The following is an 18,245-nucleotide window of genomic DNA, read 5'->3' on the forward strand; positions in this document are numbered from 1 at the left end:
CCCGTACAAAAGAAAGTTTTACCTTTGTTCTACCTTGCTTGGGTAAGATTTAATTGTCATTATCTATCTCTTCATCATCTATATATATATATATATATATATATATATATATATATATAAGTGTGTGTGTGTGTTGTTTGTTTGTTTTATTTTTTCCCCATTTTTTATGCTTGAACACACAGTGTGGTCTATGTCTGGTTGATAAAGGCTATGTTTGGCCAGAAACTATGATTATACGTCAAATTATGCACAGAGAGAAAAAAAAAATACGTTGGTACATAACGAAAGGTATATAACAAAAGAAACAGCAACACAACAGAGTACGGGTCTCTCTATCTGTTAAAATAATTTCAGATGTCGCATGTCAACCTTTGTTTTGTTCTCAGTATAGAGAATACTTCATTTTGAAGAAGTAACAAAAGTGCTGGTAGTACGTAGCATAAGTAGCAACAAACAACATTATTCTAGCTTTATCACAAGAGCATTCAGTTTCCAGCAGCGGTGACATTTTCTTTTTCTGTCTCGTTCTTGTCCAGACTTCTAGAAGAAAAGCTCCGCTTAAAGGGCAAGCTCATCAAATTATAGGTGTAGATTAACGAATGCAGCAATACTAGTGGAACACATCATCACATCAGTACAGTTTGACGAAAATCTGAAAATCCGTTCAAAAGTTATGAAATTTGAAAGTTTTGGTGCAGCTGTCGCTGGATGAAATGACTTCTGCAGTTCGTAATGTCATATAATATCATTACGTACAACGCTATAGAAAAAAAAAACAAAGAAAATTCCACAATCTTTCATATTGTATGACAAGTACACATTCCCTCGACTTGTTATCAACGTTTTTAAAGGCAATACCATTCCCTCTGCTTTCTTAAAGAGATGAGTGAAGTGCTCTTTCATTATGCGAGAAAATGGGGTAATGTTATGTTGTCTTTTTTAATATATTTTCTTTGTATCACTGTGCATACATGACGTCACAAAGTGTTGTAGTCTTCTCATCCAGCGATGGCTGTACCAAAAAAAAAAAAAAAAACTCATAACTTTTGAACGGATCGTCCAACTTTCTTCAAACTTTCTCCAATGTGTTTTACTGCTATCGTTACGTTCACTCAATCCTCGTTTATTTTGGCGAACTTTTCCTTTTAAAGAGCTGTTGTTCAAGTGATATTGGTAACAACAACAACAACAACAAAAAAGAAAGAATGTGTGGCCATGATGTCTAAAGCGATGCACTGCAAGCCGCTGCATAATCATGAATATATACCAATCATAAAATATAGCATACGTAAAATGTACTGTCATGAACGAGCAACAGACCGATTCTGGTAATGTATTTAGATTTTATGCATGATTTGTTCACAAAAGTTGCCCTTAAAGACCACAAAGCTTGCCCGACTTAGCAACAACTAAGCAAAGAAATGCTTCCTTACTGGGCTATTGGAAGAGAAACATCCATATTTTTGTAATGAATTACAGAAACCTAAAGTCTTAACTCGTTGATTTTTCAATCAAATAATTGGGAGCAAAATGCAGGAGACCAAAGGAACAACTTTGCACACAAGACATCCAGTGCTCAGCTTAAAGGACAAGTTCACCTTCATAGACATGTGGATTGAGTGAATGCATCAATATTGATAGAACACATCAGCACGAGTTTGAGGAAAATTGGACAATCCGTTTAAAAGTTATGAATTTTTGAAGTTTCTGCTCAGTTACTGCTGGATGAGAAGACTACTACAGCTTGTGATGTCACATGTGTACAACTATATAAAGAATGTATGAGGAAAAATGAAGATATTTTCACTTTTCTCGCATTATAAAAGAACACTTGACTTCCCTCTTTCAGAAGGCAAGGGGAATAATTACCCTTAACATACGTCAGTGATGAGTCGAGGAAATGTGCGCTTTTTTCAAAAAGTAACATTTTGTGAAATTCTCTTTATATTTTCCTTATAACGTTGTACGCATGTGACATCATACACTCTAGTAGTCTTCTCATCCAGCACTGACTGTGAAGATACTTTAAAAATTCATAACTTTTGAACGGAATGTCCGATTTTCTCCAAACTTTCACTGATGCGTTCTATAAATATTGCTGCATTCACTCAATCCACATATATATGAAGGTGGACTTGTCCTTTAAGCTGATGGGCTGAAATATTTAAGTAAGTTCAGTGTATCATTAGTCACAATAAATAATTCCCATCCTTTCGGTTTTGTTTCCCTCCCTGAAATGCTGAGAGACTGTAAATATGATTCGTTAATAGTGAAACATTTTGACGCCAGTTTCAAGAGTATTGGTGTTGCTGTTGTTGTTTTTGACTTATGTGACAAATTTTTTAATGTTATGTTCTTGGCGGTACATCAAAACAGCGGCATGAATAAATGTAAAATACGAACAAAGTGATGATAAGTTGCAAAGCTCCATAAAATGAATGTTTGATTTTGACATTTGTGATATCGGGGTTAATAAAAAACAAACGGGCAATCAGAACTTAAGCTGTAATGCTTTGCGTCGAAAATATGGTAGACACTTAGCATATCTGCTCTTTGATATTAACATATAATTTGGTATATTAGATAATATCAATTGCCGCCCAGAGGACTGAATCGGTGCAGGACTTGCTGACATACAAATTTCATCTTACAATTTTGCCCCAGCTCTGCGGATGTAGTCATCATGCTACAGAAAATCTCGCGTGGAAATTGGGAGAAGGAGTTGGGGGGGGGGGGTGCCATGTAGGTGATTGCTCTGTGAAAGATTAATGCGTGGCGTGCATGGTGTTGTTGGCCGACACACGTGAACCTGTCACAAGAGTTCATCTTCCTTGTGAGTCGCGCCACGGGCCATAAGTTCGTACGTGTCGCCGGCCACTGACTTCCGCGGCTGCTGCTGTCAAGCGCCAATATAAAGCGATTCACTGGACAGCAGCTTCCGCGTGTAGCGCGAACCTTACGGCGTATTACGATAACGACCAGAACAGATGACCCGCCCGCGAGCCAGATTTAGAATCCTGCCTATACATGAAAATAGCAGTCCATTTATATTTCCAGATGGTTATATTTAGCCGCCAAGGACGGCTTGATATACGAGAGTTTTTAAACTTGGGCACTTTATGGGCTCTGCTGGCGAAAATATGCCTGGAATTAGCCGAATGCAACCGCACTTTTTCACTGAAGCGACCATACGTCCATAAAGGACTACGAACGTATCACAGTGAGCCTACAGAAACTGTGTGAAGAAATTTTATGACGCGGTACTAAATGTCATCGTCTTGTATTGTGTCATGTTGCTTGTAGATGTGCGTCTTCAACTGTTTAATTGAAACCAGCTGAGGGCAGCATTATTCGCATCTGTTCAAATCAATTTTTATTCTTCAATGTGTTACCGCGGGAAGAAAGTTCACTTTACAAAACTAAGTATGTTGTCTGGACCAGTTTTATATTAGAAAACGGATCACTGTAGTTGAATCTCGTGTCTGAATTTCAACCCTAATCAGCGGGCAAGACATGGTAACTGGACGTGGTTTTTTTTTTTCCTATTTAAAAAATATATATATCCTTCCCAATTTGCAGGTACATTTTTAGCAACAGACTTATCTACTTAGATTGTTATACAGAGTTTAACGCGAGGTTTTTAATGTTCGGCAGATCTGTAGGAATGAGAATGAATAGTCCTGTACAAAGCACGATGTCGGTTCACCAAAATATTCATACCGTCATAACGACTCATTTTATCCTCATATTGCCGGGCGTATGGTAGTGACTTCACCCAATCAACATATTCATCAAGATACAAACTTCCGAAGAATGAAAGCATCAATGACTTGCCCCTTCTCCGTTTCCTTTCTCAATTTCTTTTCTTCCTCTCTCCATCTCCCCTCTCTTTCTCTCTCCATCAATCTATCAATCTACACACACACACACACACACACACACACACACACACTCATATATATATATATATTATATATATATATATATGATTATATATATATATAATATATGATATATATATATAATATATATATATAACATTATCTTTCTCACATCATTCAATCATCAAGGCTGTCCGACCTGTCCGATGAAGATGTGAACTTATCCGGAACAAACCTTTGCTTCTTGGAAGAGTCAAGGGAAAGGGGTGTTATTATGGCAGTAAATGTTTGAACCGGAAAGGCCGGGGGATTAGTATGGGGTAAAAATAGCGGTCGTTTTTGTTTGGCCAAGACAGGCTGGACGAGAGATGACAGGATGTCCGCCTTTGCACGCCGGCCATGTCGGCGGTGTTTCAACCGGCACCAGTGACCGTTGATTACTCGCATTCCAAATAAACTATCTGCGCCACTCGTCATCATGTATTAAAAACTAAAAAACTACCGTTCACTGTGTGACCCCGATATGATTAGAGGTAGCTTGTCACACAAACACACGCACACACACACACACACACACACACACACACAAGGAGGCATATATATATATATATATATATATATATATAACGATAGATAATAGACGCATGCATGAAAGTGGCACGACATTTAAAAATGTTTAATAAGTGTTTCAAGGGATAGACTTGACATATACGGTTTTCGTGGCCACACACGTGAACGTAACAAATTGGCGGACTCACGGCCTTCATCAGCAAACACTTACATGACTTAACGTCATTTAACATGCTTGTACCAAACGCTTCCATTGTATAGCGACGTTTATTGACAAATTAGCGTGCATGTAACTGCGGTGGATTTGATTATGTTAATCATTATGACGGGAACAGACGTCATGATTTCGCTGATTTCATATGAAAATGCAACACTAGATAGTCAGTGGACCTGGAATGGTTAAAATGATCTTACAACAATAGCACAAGATGTTCTAAAAGCAGCTTATGCAATTACTGCAGAAGAATTGCGTGTAACTTTAATTTATGAATCATTGTAAATTGATACTAGCAAAGCTAGTTTCTTGGAAAGCTTTGTTCAGATCCTCGAACAAATTCATCTTACACATTCATCTCAAGTCTGCTTAAAGGTCTTTATGTATGAAAACAAAATGAAGTCGCATGATTTTAGTCCATTTCTCCTCTAAACTTAGCATTCACTGCTCAGTCCCACGTACTCTTCGATTCATTGGATTTTTTTTTTCAAATTTCTCTCAGAAATCGACTCGCAGGATGAGGAGTCGACCTCAGCTGCCAGGGATGCCGACATTGATGAATCGACCTCGACGTCCAGCTCGCCATCATACAGTATGTTGAAGTAGATCCCTCGATTCTACCTACAAGTTGTCCATAAGCTGTTTTGACAGTCCTAATTTCTACAAGGCCTGAAATAAAGTTCCTGTGATTCAGAGTTGATTTTATCGCTACCATGCACTGTCGTATTTATCTAGTATATTACCATCGTTATTGTTGTTGTGGTGGTATATGGCAGTAGGCCTAATAGCAGCAGCAGCAGCAGTAGTAATAGTATAGATGGCTTGTAGTAGTTGTGTAATCTGTAATGTGATCGTCTCTATTGTCGTCGCAGCTATCTGAGTTTTATCATTCCTTCAAGATCGATAATTGTATATTTTAGGGCTTAGTGATTTGGTGTGATCTAGGATCATTAATCCCAAGTTTACCGCAGTATCACGTTAAGATTAAGAAATGAAATTGATCAATGAAAAATCATTTACCATGGCGTTCAGTAATTCCTTCGAAATAGCCAACTTGTCACATGACTGTGGATCTTTCTGACTAACACTTCTCTCTCTTTTACCCCCAACAAAAGAACAACAACAACAAGTTCACTTTATAACTAAGTTATCCTGTTCACTCGAACTTATATTGTGTCGGTGACATATTCAGAGTGGAACAATGGGAATAAGTATATACTTTAGGACAGAGTAGAATATTCAAGAACAAATAAAGAGCTTTTCACAATCATGTACAGGAACCCCTGACAATCAAACTATGGGAATAACCTTGATGTTTATCAACATTTTTCATAGTGAGTACTTTTGAATTAGTTGTTTAATCCACGACACTTCAATCAATTCAAGCAAGAGTTCTCACGTAGTGTTTGTCATCATGATAATTTGTCTGCATTGACATAGAATCTCACTCTTTTTCTCGTGTTTTCAAACATGGCTTTCAAATCGGATAACTCTCTCCCTATAGTATATATCTCCTGTATTTTTCTGTGTTTTTTGTATTTGTTTGCTGCTGTTGTCGTTGTTTTCGCATAAGTATCTGGTTCATTACTCCTCTAGTTAATTCCTTCACACCATTCACCACTCACAGTGACTGTTTGATGCTTGAATACAGGCAGTAGCTGGTACGGCTTCCTCGAGCTCGATCCGAACAAGCCTTCGGCAGCGAACCTCGGCTTCGAGCTCGTCGAGAGCACGGACAACGACCTCTTGGCCGCATTCAGAGGCGACGACGATACCGGGGACGAGGTTGAGTACGATGGCGAAAGGAGGGAATGCGAGCCGGAGAGGAAAAGACGCTCGGAGGGGAGGTCAAGTGAAACCGACGGCAGGGAGGCGGTAGTGACCTCGTCATTCTCTGTCCCAGAGTTTGCCGGAGTCGGGACTGGGTCAGAAAAGGATGACGTCATTCGTCACCAGTGGCAATTAGCGACGTCATCAGGTATGGTTTGTGACGTCAATCTTTATGAGAAGCATTAAAAAAGGAAAGTCCGGTAGCCATAAAATCTTTCCTCAAAGATATCATGTTGGAATGTTTCTGGTATATATCGAGGGGCCTTGTGTAAATAGAAGAAAAGGTCAGGTTGTGAACAAATGGATAGCGTCGGATATATGTCGGTACAAACCGGCCTGCTGACAGTTAATGAGGCTAGATACCGCCTCTGTCATAGCCGAGATATTTACTGAGGGAGAAAGATCGTGCAGAGAGAAGGTCACTGTTATCTACATGTCTAGGGGATGATCGGTATTAAAACCAAGGATCGGGTAGATATCTTTTCTTTTCATCATCTCTTGATATTCCCCGAAAGAAAGACGCTCAGCTGTCTAGAGATGTCTTCCGTGTTGCTTTGATGGTTGTTCGTTTTTATTCATCAATGAACAATTTTGAGTTTGTTTTCTTTCTGAGGCATGTTTATTTCGACTTCTGTCGAATAAATTTTTGTAAGGGCAATGTGTGCAGGAAATCACCTTTCATTCATAGTCCAATAGCCTATCCAACACCCAGCTCTGCTCGCAGTTGCTCACATTGTATAATGATGAATTGTCAATATGATGTGATATCTTGTCACTTTCCTGCAGTTTGCTTCCCTTAGAACAGATAAATCTGACTCAATTTTGTGTAATCATGTGTATTTCGATGTTTATTTTCAGTTCCATTTTTGTGGGAAATAAAATGAATACTATTAATTTGTGGATTCCTTCAGTGATCACGTACAAAAAGTACGAACACGCACAAAATGATAGCCATCCACAATTCTTATTCTATAAGAGAAGCGTCAAGAGACTAAGACACGGTGACCCCGAAACATGATGGCACAAGAATCCTGATATGATTAGAAAGATTTATGATGTCATGTCAAAAATAAAAATGAGAAACGGGAATAAAATTGCACAAAAAATGGTTAAACTTGATGTAAATGCATTTGAGTTCTAAACTCAATATCCATCTCTTCATCTCTTCGATTTAAAATTCAAACCCACAATTTTACGAATGAAAAGAAACAGTAAAACTGTCTGTGTTTTGGAGAATTGAAGGAAGAAGGGATATCTTTCATGATTCGAATCATGTGATACTAGTATATCGTGAAAGTAAGAATGGACACTGTTGAGGTCCTTTAATCGACTTTAAACAATCATTTTTCTGCGATGATCAGCTTCTTCTGCATCAGCACCGCCTCCACGCCGTCTCTACAACACGCCCGTCATCATTGACAACGGTTCAGAGGTGATAAAGGCCGGGCTCGCCGACGGTTCCACTCCTTCCGTGACCATGCCTGCAATGGTCGGTCGACTCAAAGAGGACATCGAGAGCTTCCGTCAACGCTCCAATGTATACGTTGGCGGCGCACTTTCGAAGAAGTATGGACTGGTGTGCGTCAACCATCCTATGTCAGGTATCACCACAATTTTAACTATTTCATTTTTTTATCTGACAGAAGAAAATCGAAAAAAGGAAGAAAAATAGAGGAATGTCTCTCTCCTTATATCATCATCAGACCCGTGCTTGTCTTGAGTATGGTTGTAATGAGGTCACGTGGAATTATGATTTGATCTATCTGTCTATGTATCTATTTATGATATTTGTAGTATAAGTAGCAGGATAGTTATGATAATACCTGTAATGATAATGATAATGATTATATTACATATGCGCGCGAGCACACACACACACACACACACACACACACACACTTAGATATGTACATATCTTGCATGTGTGATACATTATGTCTACCAGACTTCTATTCATAAATCAATATTGCAATTGCAATCCAGGATCAGAGAAAGTTTCATTGAAGACTTCTATTCTTGAGTATGAGTCAAGCAGGCATTGACGACACATGCGTCACAGCATAATCAGGACATCAACTTTAGCTTAAAGAAAACATTCGTCTCTTTGGTTGATTTATGGTGAGATCCATTCAAGGCCGTGATTTCCACGATAAAAATAATACCATGGAGTAATCCACACTTTCCATAATGTACACGTTTGTTGCTTTTATCAGATTATGAAAATTAGAATAAAATTACTGTATACAATACGGTATACACTTAAAATGCATCGATACATTGACAGTAAAATGATAATGCTTGAAGTATGATATTGCTCTAGTAACTTGTTTCAAGAAAGAAGCTATCACTTTAATTTCAATTTCAATGATTTAAATGTAATTCAGGTTCTTGAGCTAGCACTCGTTCGGTCTTGCGTACTTTGATGGGTTCATGTTAACTTTTCTTTATGCCATGTAATATTCTACATCACTTTCACTTGCGCAATGTCGCAGATGGGCTGGTGGACAGCTGGCCGGATCTGGAGAAGGTCTGGGATCACGTGATCAGGGAGGAGCTAAACGTCTCGTGGGAGGAACACCCGATCTTATTGACGGAAATCGCCTCGGCTCCACGACGGCAGAGGGAGAAGATGCTGGAGGTGACAATGATAATTTGACCTTTGACTCCAACGTTCATTATTAAAAGAAAACCCATTTTGAGGAGGAGTATTCAAATTGGCAACGCTGTCCTAGAAGCTGCAATACTAAGATTTATTTATCTATTTATTTATTTATTCGTTTATTATTTGTTTGTTTATTTATTTATTTGTTTATTTATTCAATTTTTATTTATCTATTTACTTATTTATTTATTTATTTATTCATTTATTTATTTATTTATTCACTTTAATTTCTCAGCATGTACTCGCATCACTCCATGTTTTTTCAAGTTCCTTACTTGCAAAAGAAGAATTACCTCGCATGTACAGCGCATTCATTTCATGAACATTTCAATGGTCAATAGGACCGTCCAAATTTGCTCTTAAATGGGCAAAGTCTCTGCAACGACCAGTTTGCTGTCATATAATATGCAGATGGTTCTATGAATTTGCCTGGCTATTTGGTCCTTTCTTGTGCAGTACTCGCAGTTGCAGAGATTCCTGCATGGCAGGTCAATATGGGGACAGGTCACATGACTTGAAGTAACAGGCGGTGATGTGTGTATTCTGTGTATGAGAAATAAATATTATTTTTGCTCTTCTTCCTTCTCCTCTGTCCTCCACCTGGTCTCATCTTTCCTGTCTCGGGGTAGGGGTTTTTTTTTCCTGGCTGTATAATCATGTTCTTCTAATTGTGTATTAATTTCCTCCTTTATCGATGAGTATCCTGTGACTTAATAATCCTTCAAGGCCTTTGCCATTTATCGGTCTTTCTCGGTCGCTTTCTTAATGTGTGTTGTACCGTATGTGGGCACGCTGTGGCATAGTGGATTCCAGTGCCGTATATAAAGAGAGTCTGGCCAACTCGGTTTTCGGCTTATGAGATTTGAAGCCTGTGATTGGTCAAGCTGGTCCCATTATCTACAGGCGCCATGTCGTCACCAAAGTCAATTACGCGGGCGAGAGCATAGCTCACACGCAGTGCCCATTGTTCGTTTCGCGCAGCTACGCGCTAATATTGCTTGCCTTTAGGACGTCCCCAATATTGGTCACGGTGCAGTGGGGATAATAATTGTCATTGCCGTTGTCTGCTTTATTGAAGTAGAAGGTATACACGAAAGATATTTTGATATCTTATCGAACTGAAGATTCGGCATGCCTTCCTGCGCAGCATGGCGTTGCGCAAAATAACCTGTCACAAGTGTAATGACGCACCGCTTTCCGACAGATCCAAAAGGAAGGAAAAAGTGGGAAATCGGAGTGCGACGAGAAAGCAGATCCAAAAGGAAGGAAAAAGTGGGGAATGAGAGTGCGGCCAGAAAACTGGTAAGCGAGTAGCAACTCGTTTCTGTTCCAGATAAGATTCATTATACAGGCCAAAGGATCAATGTCAGGTAAAATGTTGAAATTCTACTATCTACAGGTGTGATCTATTGTTGAAATATAATTACACAGTTCCTTCGTACCTTGGGGATTACCCAATGCTCAGTATTTACAGTAAATAGTTTGTCCAATATTTACAGTATTTGCATGCCACCATTACTCCACAATGACACGTACGGAAAGATTTTGGCTAAGATGGTCAAAGGTCAAGTGAAATACTAACATGACTGGATTTTCCCCATATTTTTTAAAATGACCGATCAAAGTATTGTCATAAGAATATATTGGTCAAAGTGAAAATGCTCAAATTCCTTAATGTTTGCTCAGTCAACGAGTCTTTAACAATAAAAGTCCATCCATTCACACCTAGTTTAAGGAAAGTAAACACTCGACGCATTGAATTTTGTGACAAACATGGCATTTTTTTTTCTGCCAAGTATGTGAAACTGTCGTATAACATTGTAGAGACGTACTCAGACCTGTTAAGAGAACAATGTAATCTGGCGGAGGTATACCAGTCGCCATTAGGACATTTTCATTTTTTTTAATTACTTACTTCATATCTATTCAATGATCTAGCCATGTAATTCTAATTTGGTGCGGATTTCACCGAGGATATCCCTCATAATGTAATCCAGGTAAATATACTGTCTTGTGCTTTACAGTTCAATTTCAGGTCTTTCTCTTTGAATTATTTTAAAACAATTTGAGATCATTTTACCTACCTTAATACGCACTTATCGACGACGTTGTCATGTTGTACATTGTACATAGGTGTATTCATTTTGAATTACTAGTAGGCCTTCATGTCAGTTTCATACATATGGGAGTAAAAAGCCCCCCAAGCGCACGCGCTAAAACCATAAGCGCACTGTACGCTGGATAACGACATGGCGTCCAATTTATGAGTTGGCCAGACTCTCTTTATATGATGATGATGATGATGATGATGATGATGTTCGTCCTTTGCTGGCGAAGACGACCACAACTTCTAGTAACACTACATTCCGTGAGTGCGAAGATGGCTTATCAGTCCTATGTCCGATCCTTGCCCTAAAATGCCTGGTGCAGTGTGGACATGGAAATGCCGGAGGTACGCCAAGCTGCTGCCGTTTTTGCTCCTGCTCCTCCACACGTTTCACTTCGTAGCCTGACACACCAGAGCTGACCACGGATCGCCAGGCAGATCGGTCTTGCGCCGTTGTTTCCCATTTGTCCGGGTTGATGCTACAGCATTTCATGGATGCTTTGAGTGTGTCCTTGTAGCGCTTCCTCTGACCTCCATGAGAGCGCTTGTCTTCCACCAGTTCACCGTAGAGCAGTCGCTTTGGCAAACGTTCGTCGGACATTCGAAGTACATGCCCCGCCCATCTGAGTTGGGAGCGCTTGAGCATCGCATGAGCACTCTCCATTTGGGATCTCTGAAGTACTTCGATGTCTGGCACCTTGTCTTGCCATTTAACATGTAGCAGATTTCGGAGGCATCTCATGTGGAAGGAGTTCAGCTGTTTGGCAGGCGTACAGTAGAGAGGGCAGGACGACTGCTCTTTACACCTTAAGTTTGGTTTGAAGACTTATTCCTCTTCTCTTCCACACCCTGTCTCTGAGGCTGCCGAAGGCCGAGCATGCCCTGGCAATTCTGTAGGAGACTTCTTCGTCGATGCTGATATTGCGTGACAGGGTGCTGCCAAGATAAACAAATTTGTCTGCCACTTTCAACTTCTCGTCGTTGACTGTGACGGTTGGCTCTGTGTAGGAAGTTGCAGGAGCTGGCTGATGCATCACCTCAGTTTTCTTTATGCTTATCATCCGACCGAAGTCGTCACAGGCGTTGGCGAATAGGTCAATGCTTTCCTGCATGTCAGACTGGGTACTAGCATACAGGGCACAGTCATCAGCAAAGAGAAAGTCACGGGCGATATCCTCCTGAACTTTCGATTTTGTCTGCAGTCTCCGTAGGTTGAAGAGCTTTCCATCAGTTCTGAATCTGAAATCGACTCCGATGTCACCTTCACGAAAAGCATCTGTCAGCATGGCTGAGAACATCATACTGAACAGGGTAGGGGCGAGAACGCGGCCTTGTTTCACGACGTTTGTGACAGGAGAGGGCTCTGAGCGTTCACCGTCATCCTGCACGTTAGCTTGCATGCCGTCATGGAACTGTCTGACCAGTCAGGTGAACTTGGCAGGGCAGCCAAACTTGGCCATGATCTTCCATAGGCCTTCTCGGCATACAGTGTCGAAAGCCTTAGTCAGGTCTACGAAGGTGGTGTAGAGACCGACATTCTGCTCCTGGCATTTCTTCTGAAGCTGACGTGCTGCGAAAATCATATCCACTGTGCTGCGTCCCTGTCTGAACCCGCATTGATTTTCAGGTAGCAAGCCTTCCTCTTAGTGGTCGATAAGGCGGTTCAGCAAGATTCTGGACTCAAGACTCTTTATATACGGCACTGGTGGATTCCCGACTCCCATTCGGAAGACCCGAGTTCGAATCCCGCCTAGTGCTTACGTCCTTGGACAAGATGTTTTTACCCACTATGTCCCTCTCGACCCAGGTGTATAAATGGGTATACCTGGCAACGCTAGGATATAGCAGGGCCCTCTGGTAGAGCAGTGGCAACACTGAAGAGGCTACCCTTGGTAAATGAGACAATATCATTATCATTATTATTATTATTATTATCATTATTATTATTATTGTTATTATTATTATTATTATCATTATTATCATCTTATTATTGCCGGTCTCCAGACTCTCTTTGAGCAGTATCACGTCCCAGCGTGTTACGTCATCAACCAGGGAGCCCTAGCACTCCACGCCAACGGGGAGACGTCGGGTCTGGTGCTGAGTAGCGGCAGCGGCGTGACCGAAGTGATCCCGGTTTACCAGGGGTGCACCGTGTCCAATGCAGTGGTAACGGTAAGTCTATAATAAGGTGGAAAACGCTGGCAGTCAAATATAACAACAACAAAAACAAAAACAACAACAACGAGGCACACACATGATACTTCAAAATGAAATGACTCTGGATCATTACTAACTGTTTGAAAGGATCCCCTAAAAAAATGGCCTCCGTTCCAAATAGAACATGATCGGGAATTTTCAGACTAACACATAAATTGATAAAAAAGAAAAAGCAAACAAACAAACAAACAAACGAATATATGATTATGGATTTTCGTTTCAGCAAAATATTCCAAGCGTAATCTTTGTACTTTCATTCTGATGTTTCTATTAAGAATAAAGTATTAAGATGAATGGAATCGAATTGAATTGAATTGGATTGAATTGAATTGAATTGAATTGAATTGAATTGAATTGAATTGAATTGTTTTCAAAACTACAGTGAGGGAAACTCACTGGAAAACTACCGAGTACTGAGTGCTTGTTTTGCCCGGTGATATTCGTTATTACCGAAAGTGCCATATAATAGTCCGAAAATGAAATAAATTTCGTTATCCGAAAATGGAAATACATGTATTTGCGTTCTAACGAAATTTAACCATTTTTTTTTTTTTTTTGGGGGGGGGGGGATTACGAATCTTCGTAATAACAAGCCTTCGGAATAACAAACCTTCGGGATAGCGAACCTTAGGAATAACGAGTGGGCCGAAGGATATAAGTATTCTCCGTTCAGACCATTTGAAAGAAAATGCTTTAAACGGTGACGACGTCATTACGTAACGCTAGCATTGAACGTCACTGTCACAACCTAAGATAACCACATTTCGTGCAGAGACATCCAAAGGTGTAGATTTCTTTAAAGAGAGAAAAGTACGCATTCAGCGAATCAGATAGGACAGCCAAAATAGTGTGGTCAAGAGCATTTGCTTGATTGGTCAACATTCGAAGACATGCTAGCTGCTGTGATGGGGAGAGAAAGAAAGAAAAAAAAAAGATATTTCCGTCAAAGCTTGATAATCCCTTGTGATGCTTTGCATAGATACAACACGTGACTGTGAAAGGTTTATGTTATTGAACTCAATGTTCTTCACTCCATGTAGCTCGACATAGCGGGAAGAGGAGTAACGCGGAAGCTCCAGCGAATCCTGATGGACGAGCACTCGTTCACCACGTCGACTCCGTCCGATCACCGCATCGTAAGGGAGATGAAAGAAAACATGGCTTACGTCTGTAGTGGTAAGGCGCTTATCGGCACTTCGTTGTTCGTTTACGTTATGTGGATGATATGTGCAAGTGTGACTAAAAATATGAGAAAAGGGGCCAAACTTAATCATCATCTCTGCACCATTTCTTCTTGAAGTAAACGAGTTTGTCTCATTTTCTTAACACAACACCGATGAAAGAAGACAAGGCGATAACATCATTTCTGTGTTATCAATCGTCTCAAACTGGATGATTTGTAGCAAAATTGAAACTACAATGTATTCTTTAAACTCTATGCCCCGTGGGTTTCTTTTCCACACCGTGCATCGGGATTTTGGTTATGACCAACAGCGCAGCAATGGGGTGACGAGACCTTGCACTCCCTCTCCTGGTTGGGCGCTCACTCCTTATACCTCGCCAATCGCCCGCACCGTTATAAACTAAATGCATGACTTGTGGTCTCAAATAAGTTGGGGAATTGTAGAATATAATTATACCTTAGCCACCAGGCCTGACTAAATTCTGCATGCCGCAATGATACGTGTAACAATGTCATTTGTCCCCTCGCATTTGTTGCTCCAATTCTATAGTCGTGTTTCTCAAAGTCGCATGTACACAGTAAACAATATGGGTATTTATACACTTACAGTATTTGCTCACAATAGTTTCACTGAAAGATACGTTTGTCAACTATGAGGAATGTTGAATTCGTAGTGTGCTTGAATTACTAACCAAATGGTAACCTGATACATTTTCACAGTTTCCATTCCAAGGTCCTTAAATGAAATATAACAATGCTAACACTGACACGTAAAGCTTCGCAAGGATAGGTACCCTACTCGGATCTATAGAGCATGATAGGTCAGGAATAAGAAAAAAAAAACTGCATTAAGCATTGTTTGTTTCTGACTGCTTGCACACTTAAATTGTGGATTCAAGTTAAAGTTTCTCTTCAGTTATGTTTCGAAATTATTGATGTCCTCCCACTAGAAAACGAAACGAGCAGAGTAAAAGCAAACACATAACTGTCATCTCACGAAAAATATATGTTTCCTATAACTTCCTATACCAATCCAGATATAATGAGACATGAAAATATTTACGGAGAGTATTATGTTGTGACTGTTTTGATTACAGCTCGATTCTACAAACGCAAACGTGTTTGTATATATGCGTGTGTCTATTTGTCTATTTGTTGGTTTCGATTGTCATTGATTGTGGCAGATTTCGAAAAGGAGCTGCAGCAGGTTGATCTGACGACTCCGATCAGATACGCCCTGCCGGATGGGTCGGCGGTGTCGCTGCGACGACAGGACCTCTTCCACTGCACCGAGGCGATGTTCAGACCAGACCTTTTCAGCCCTACGCAGCAGAGAGGTTTGCTTGACGTGATCCAGGAGTGTCTTAGCAGGTACAACGTCCTCTTTGACCCTTGTACTCCATTTTTGAAATATGAATTTAAAATTCAAATTCATTTTCAAATCAATTTTTTTCAAGCGGTATATTCATACATAACTAAAATTCCATGTAGGCCTACAATAGTCCGATAAAAGAAAAGAAAAGATATGCTGATTTAGAGTTATTTAGGATAGACAGGAAAAAAAAACAGTGATTTGAATGGATTATGGTAGGATGTATTGATAGTACTGGAATGTAGACTGCTGTCTTTGAATAAGTGAATAGCTTGAAGACAACAGCCTGTTGAAAAATAAAGCGTATTAGCGTATACCTGTATATTAGATGTACAAAAAGAAGTCAGTCCGTCATAACAAGATCATGATGATAATCTATCAACGACACTGACATCTTGCAATCGATGCATACTTTTATTCAGTAATCATCGGTTAATATACACATTTCAGTTTTGATGCGCAAGTTGAGGGGCAAAATGAAGATGCACGCTATATAGCGTAGGATAATTTTCATGCTAATCATTTCTTTTAAAAAAAAACACAAAACAAAACATTATAGTGATGATATCAAATATGAGAGTATTATTCAATGGCATGCCGTCATCAAAGTTACATACATGTATGACGAAAAAGGAGAGGTTAAGTCTGGGATATCTACAGCAGTGATAGAATCTATAAACTGCACCATTGTCATTTAATTTTATTAGTTTTGTTCTAGGTCTCCTTATAATGCCGGGGACAACCGTTTAAATTGTTAGCCAGTTAAACTGGGGTTTTCACCTTCCACAAATAATGCCGGTAAGAGGTCTTAAATGTACCAACGTCAGCCGCGAAAACCGCTTCTCTGAATACTACAATGTAGGATATTTGCTCCTAGCCAGTCCAACAGATCTGCCCCATGACCGTTCTCACTGTCCTTCCTCTTCCTAGGTGCGATAACACCTTCCTGGAGAGTATCGACCCCACCATCCTCCTGGCTGGAGGCAACACCAAACTCCGCGGCTACGCCGAGCGACTGCAGACCGAGATGACGTCGCGCAACATCCGGAGGACGGTCGTTGCCCATGACAACCGCGACATCACCACGTGGATCGGCGGTGCCATCCTCGCCTCCCACTCGAGCTTCCAGGAGCGATGGGTCAGCAGTCAGGATTACGAGGAATGCGGGGCACGCCTTGCGCACAAACAGACGCTCAGAATATCGTGATTGTTGCTTGATTGTTTGGTCACTGGTTGGTCGCAGACCACTTTGGGGAGAAAACGTGTATGATGGCATGCACTCAACACTAGGACTGCGGAAAGTACTGAAGTTCTTACCATCAAGCGGGAAGCATAACATCTGCAAGAAACCTCAGAGTCTTTATTTCATCTACTGTATTTTATTAAGTGAAAGCCTGAATAGTGTCATCTAGTAATTGTTTTTCATTGCTTAGTCAATCATATCAGCTACTTGAAAAAACTGCATAAAGATAATAAAAAACCACTATTATTCGTCGTCATGTTCTATTCTCGAACATAGTATACTCCACTCCATACAATCAATTAAGCATATTTCTTTGTATTATTTCTCAATCTTCCTTTCTGTTCCTCCCACAACGCATTTCTTATTTGGTTAATCTTCAGAGTCGTGTTCATTATCATCGTAATCATCCTTTTCGTTCCCAATTTTTACTCTGATTTTATATGTTTATGTTAAATCACTGTGCAGATTGCCACTTGAAGATTGCTCGTTTCATTAAGCGTTTTTTTTTTCGTTCGTTTGCAGATCGTATTTTTCCCGAATCTCTCTCCCGCCCCATTATCTTTCTCAGTCTATCTATCTATCTACCTACCTATCTATCTATCCGTCTATCTATCTATCTATCTATCTATAACTATCTATCTATCTATCTACCTACCTACCTACCTAACTATCTACCTATCTATCTATCTATCTATCTATCTATTTATTTATCTATCTATCTATCTATCTATCTATCTATCTATTTATCTATCTATCTACCTTTCTCTTCATCCCCCACTTTTGTAGCAGCTCGCTTCATTGCCTGTATAGGCTTGTAACAATTATGTAGTCTTTCGCAAGATGCTCGGGCCTCAGTGTCTCGGTATTCTATGGCTCACCACCAACTGAAGTTAAAGGTAGCACTCACTCCGCGGGTAATTAAAACTTATTTGATTTCTCTAAACAAAACATCAGCTAAAGGAAAAA

General features: G+C 40.0%; 1 protein-coding gene across 1 annotated transcript in view; it reads left to right on the forward strand.

Annotated features, from left to right (window-relative positions):
- Positions 1-17,889, forward strand: part of LOC139717526 (uncharacterized) — a 40,259-nt gene extending 22,370 nt beyond the window's left edge. The window contains exons 3-10 of the mRNA XM_071629033.1: positions 5,168-5,257; positions 6,317-6,643; positions 7,857-8,096; positions 8,988-9,133; positions 13,269-13,436; positions 14,522-14,657; positions 15,849-16,035; positions 16,967-17,889. Of these exons, the coding sequence (XP_071485134.1) occupies positions 5,168-5,257; positions 6,317-6,643; positions 7,857-8,096; positions 8,988-9,133; positions 13,269-13,436; positions 14,522-14,657; positions 15,849-16,035; positions 16,967-17,243 (1,571 nt within the window). The 3' untranslated portion in view covers positions 17,244-17,889. The remainder of the gene's footprint in view (positions 1-5,167; positions 5,258-6,316; positions 6,644-7,856; positions 8,097-8,987; positions 9,134-13,268; positions 13,437-14,521; positions 14,658-15,848; positions 16,036-16,966) is intronic.
- Positions 17,890-18,245: the final 356 nt, after the last annotated feature.

Source organism: Diadema antillarum, unplaced genomic scaffold (genome assembly GCF_040938485.1).
Source record: "Diadema antillarum isolate AM-2024a unplaced genomic scaffold, OU_Dant_1.0 scf00000007, whole genome shotgun sequence".
NCBI lineage: Eukaryota > Metazoa > Echinodermata > Echinoidea > Diadematoida > Diadematidae > Diadema > Diadema antillarum.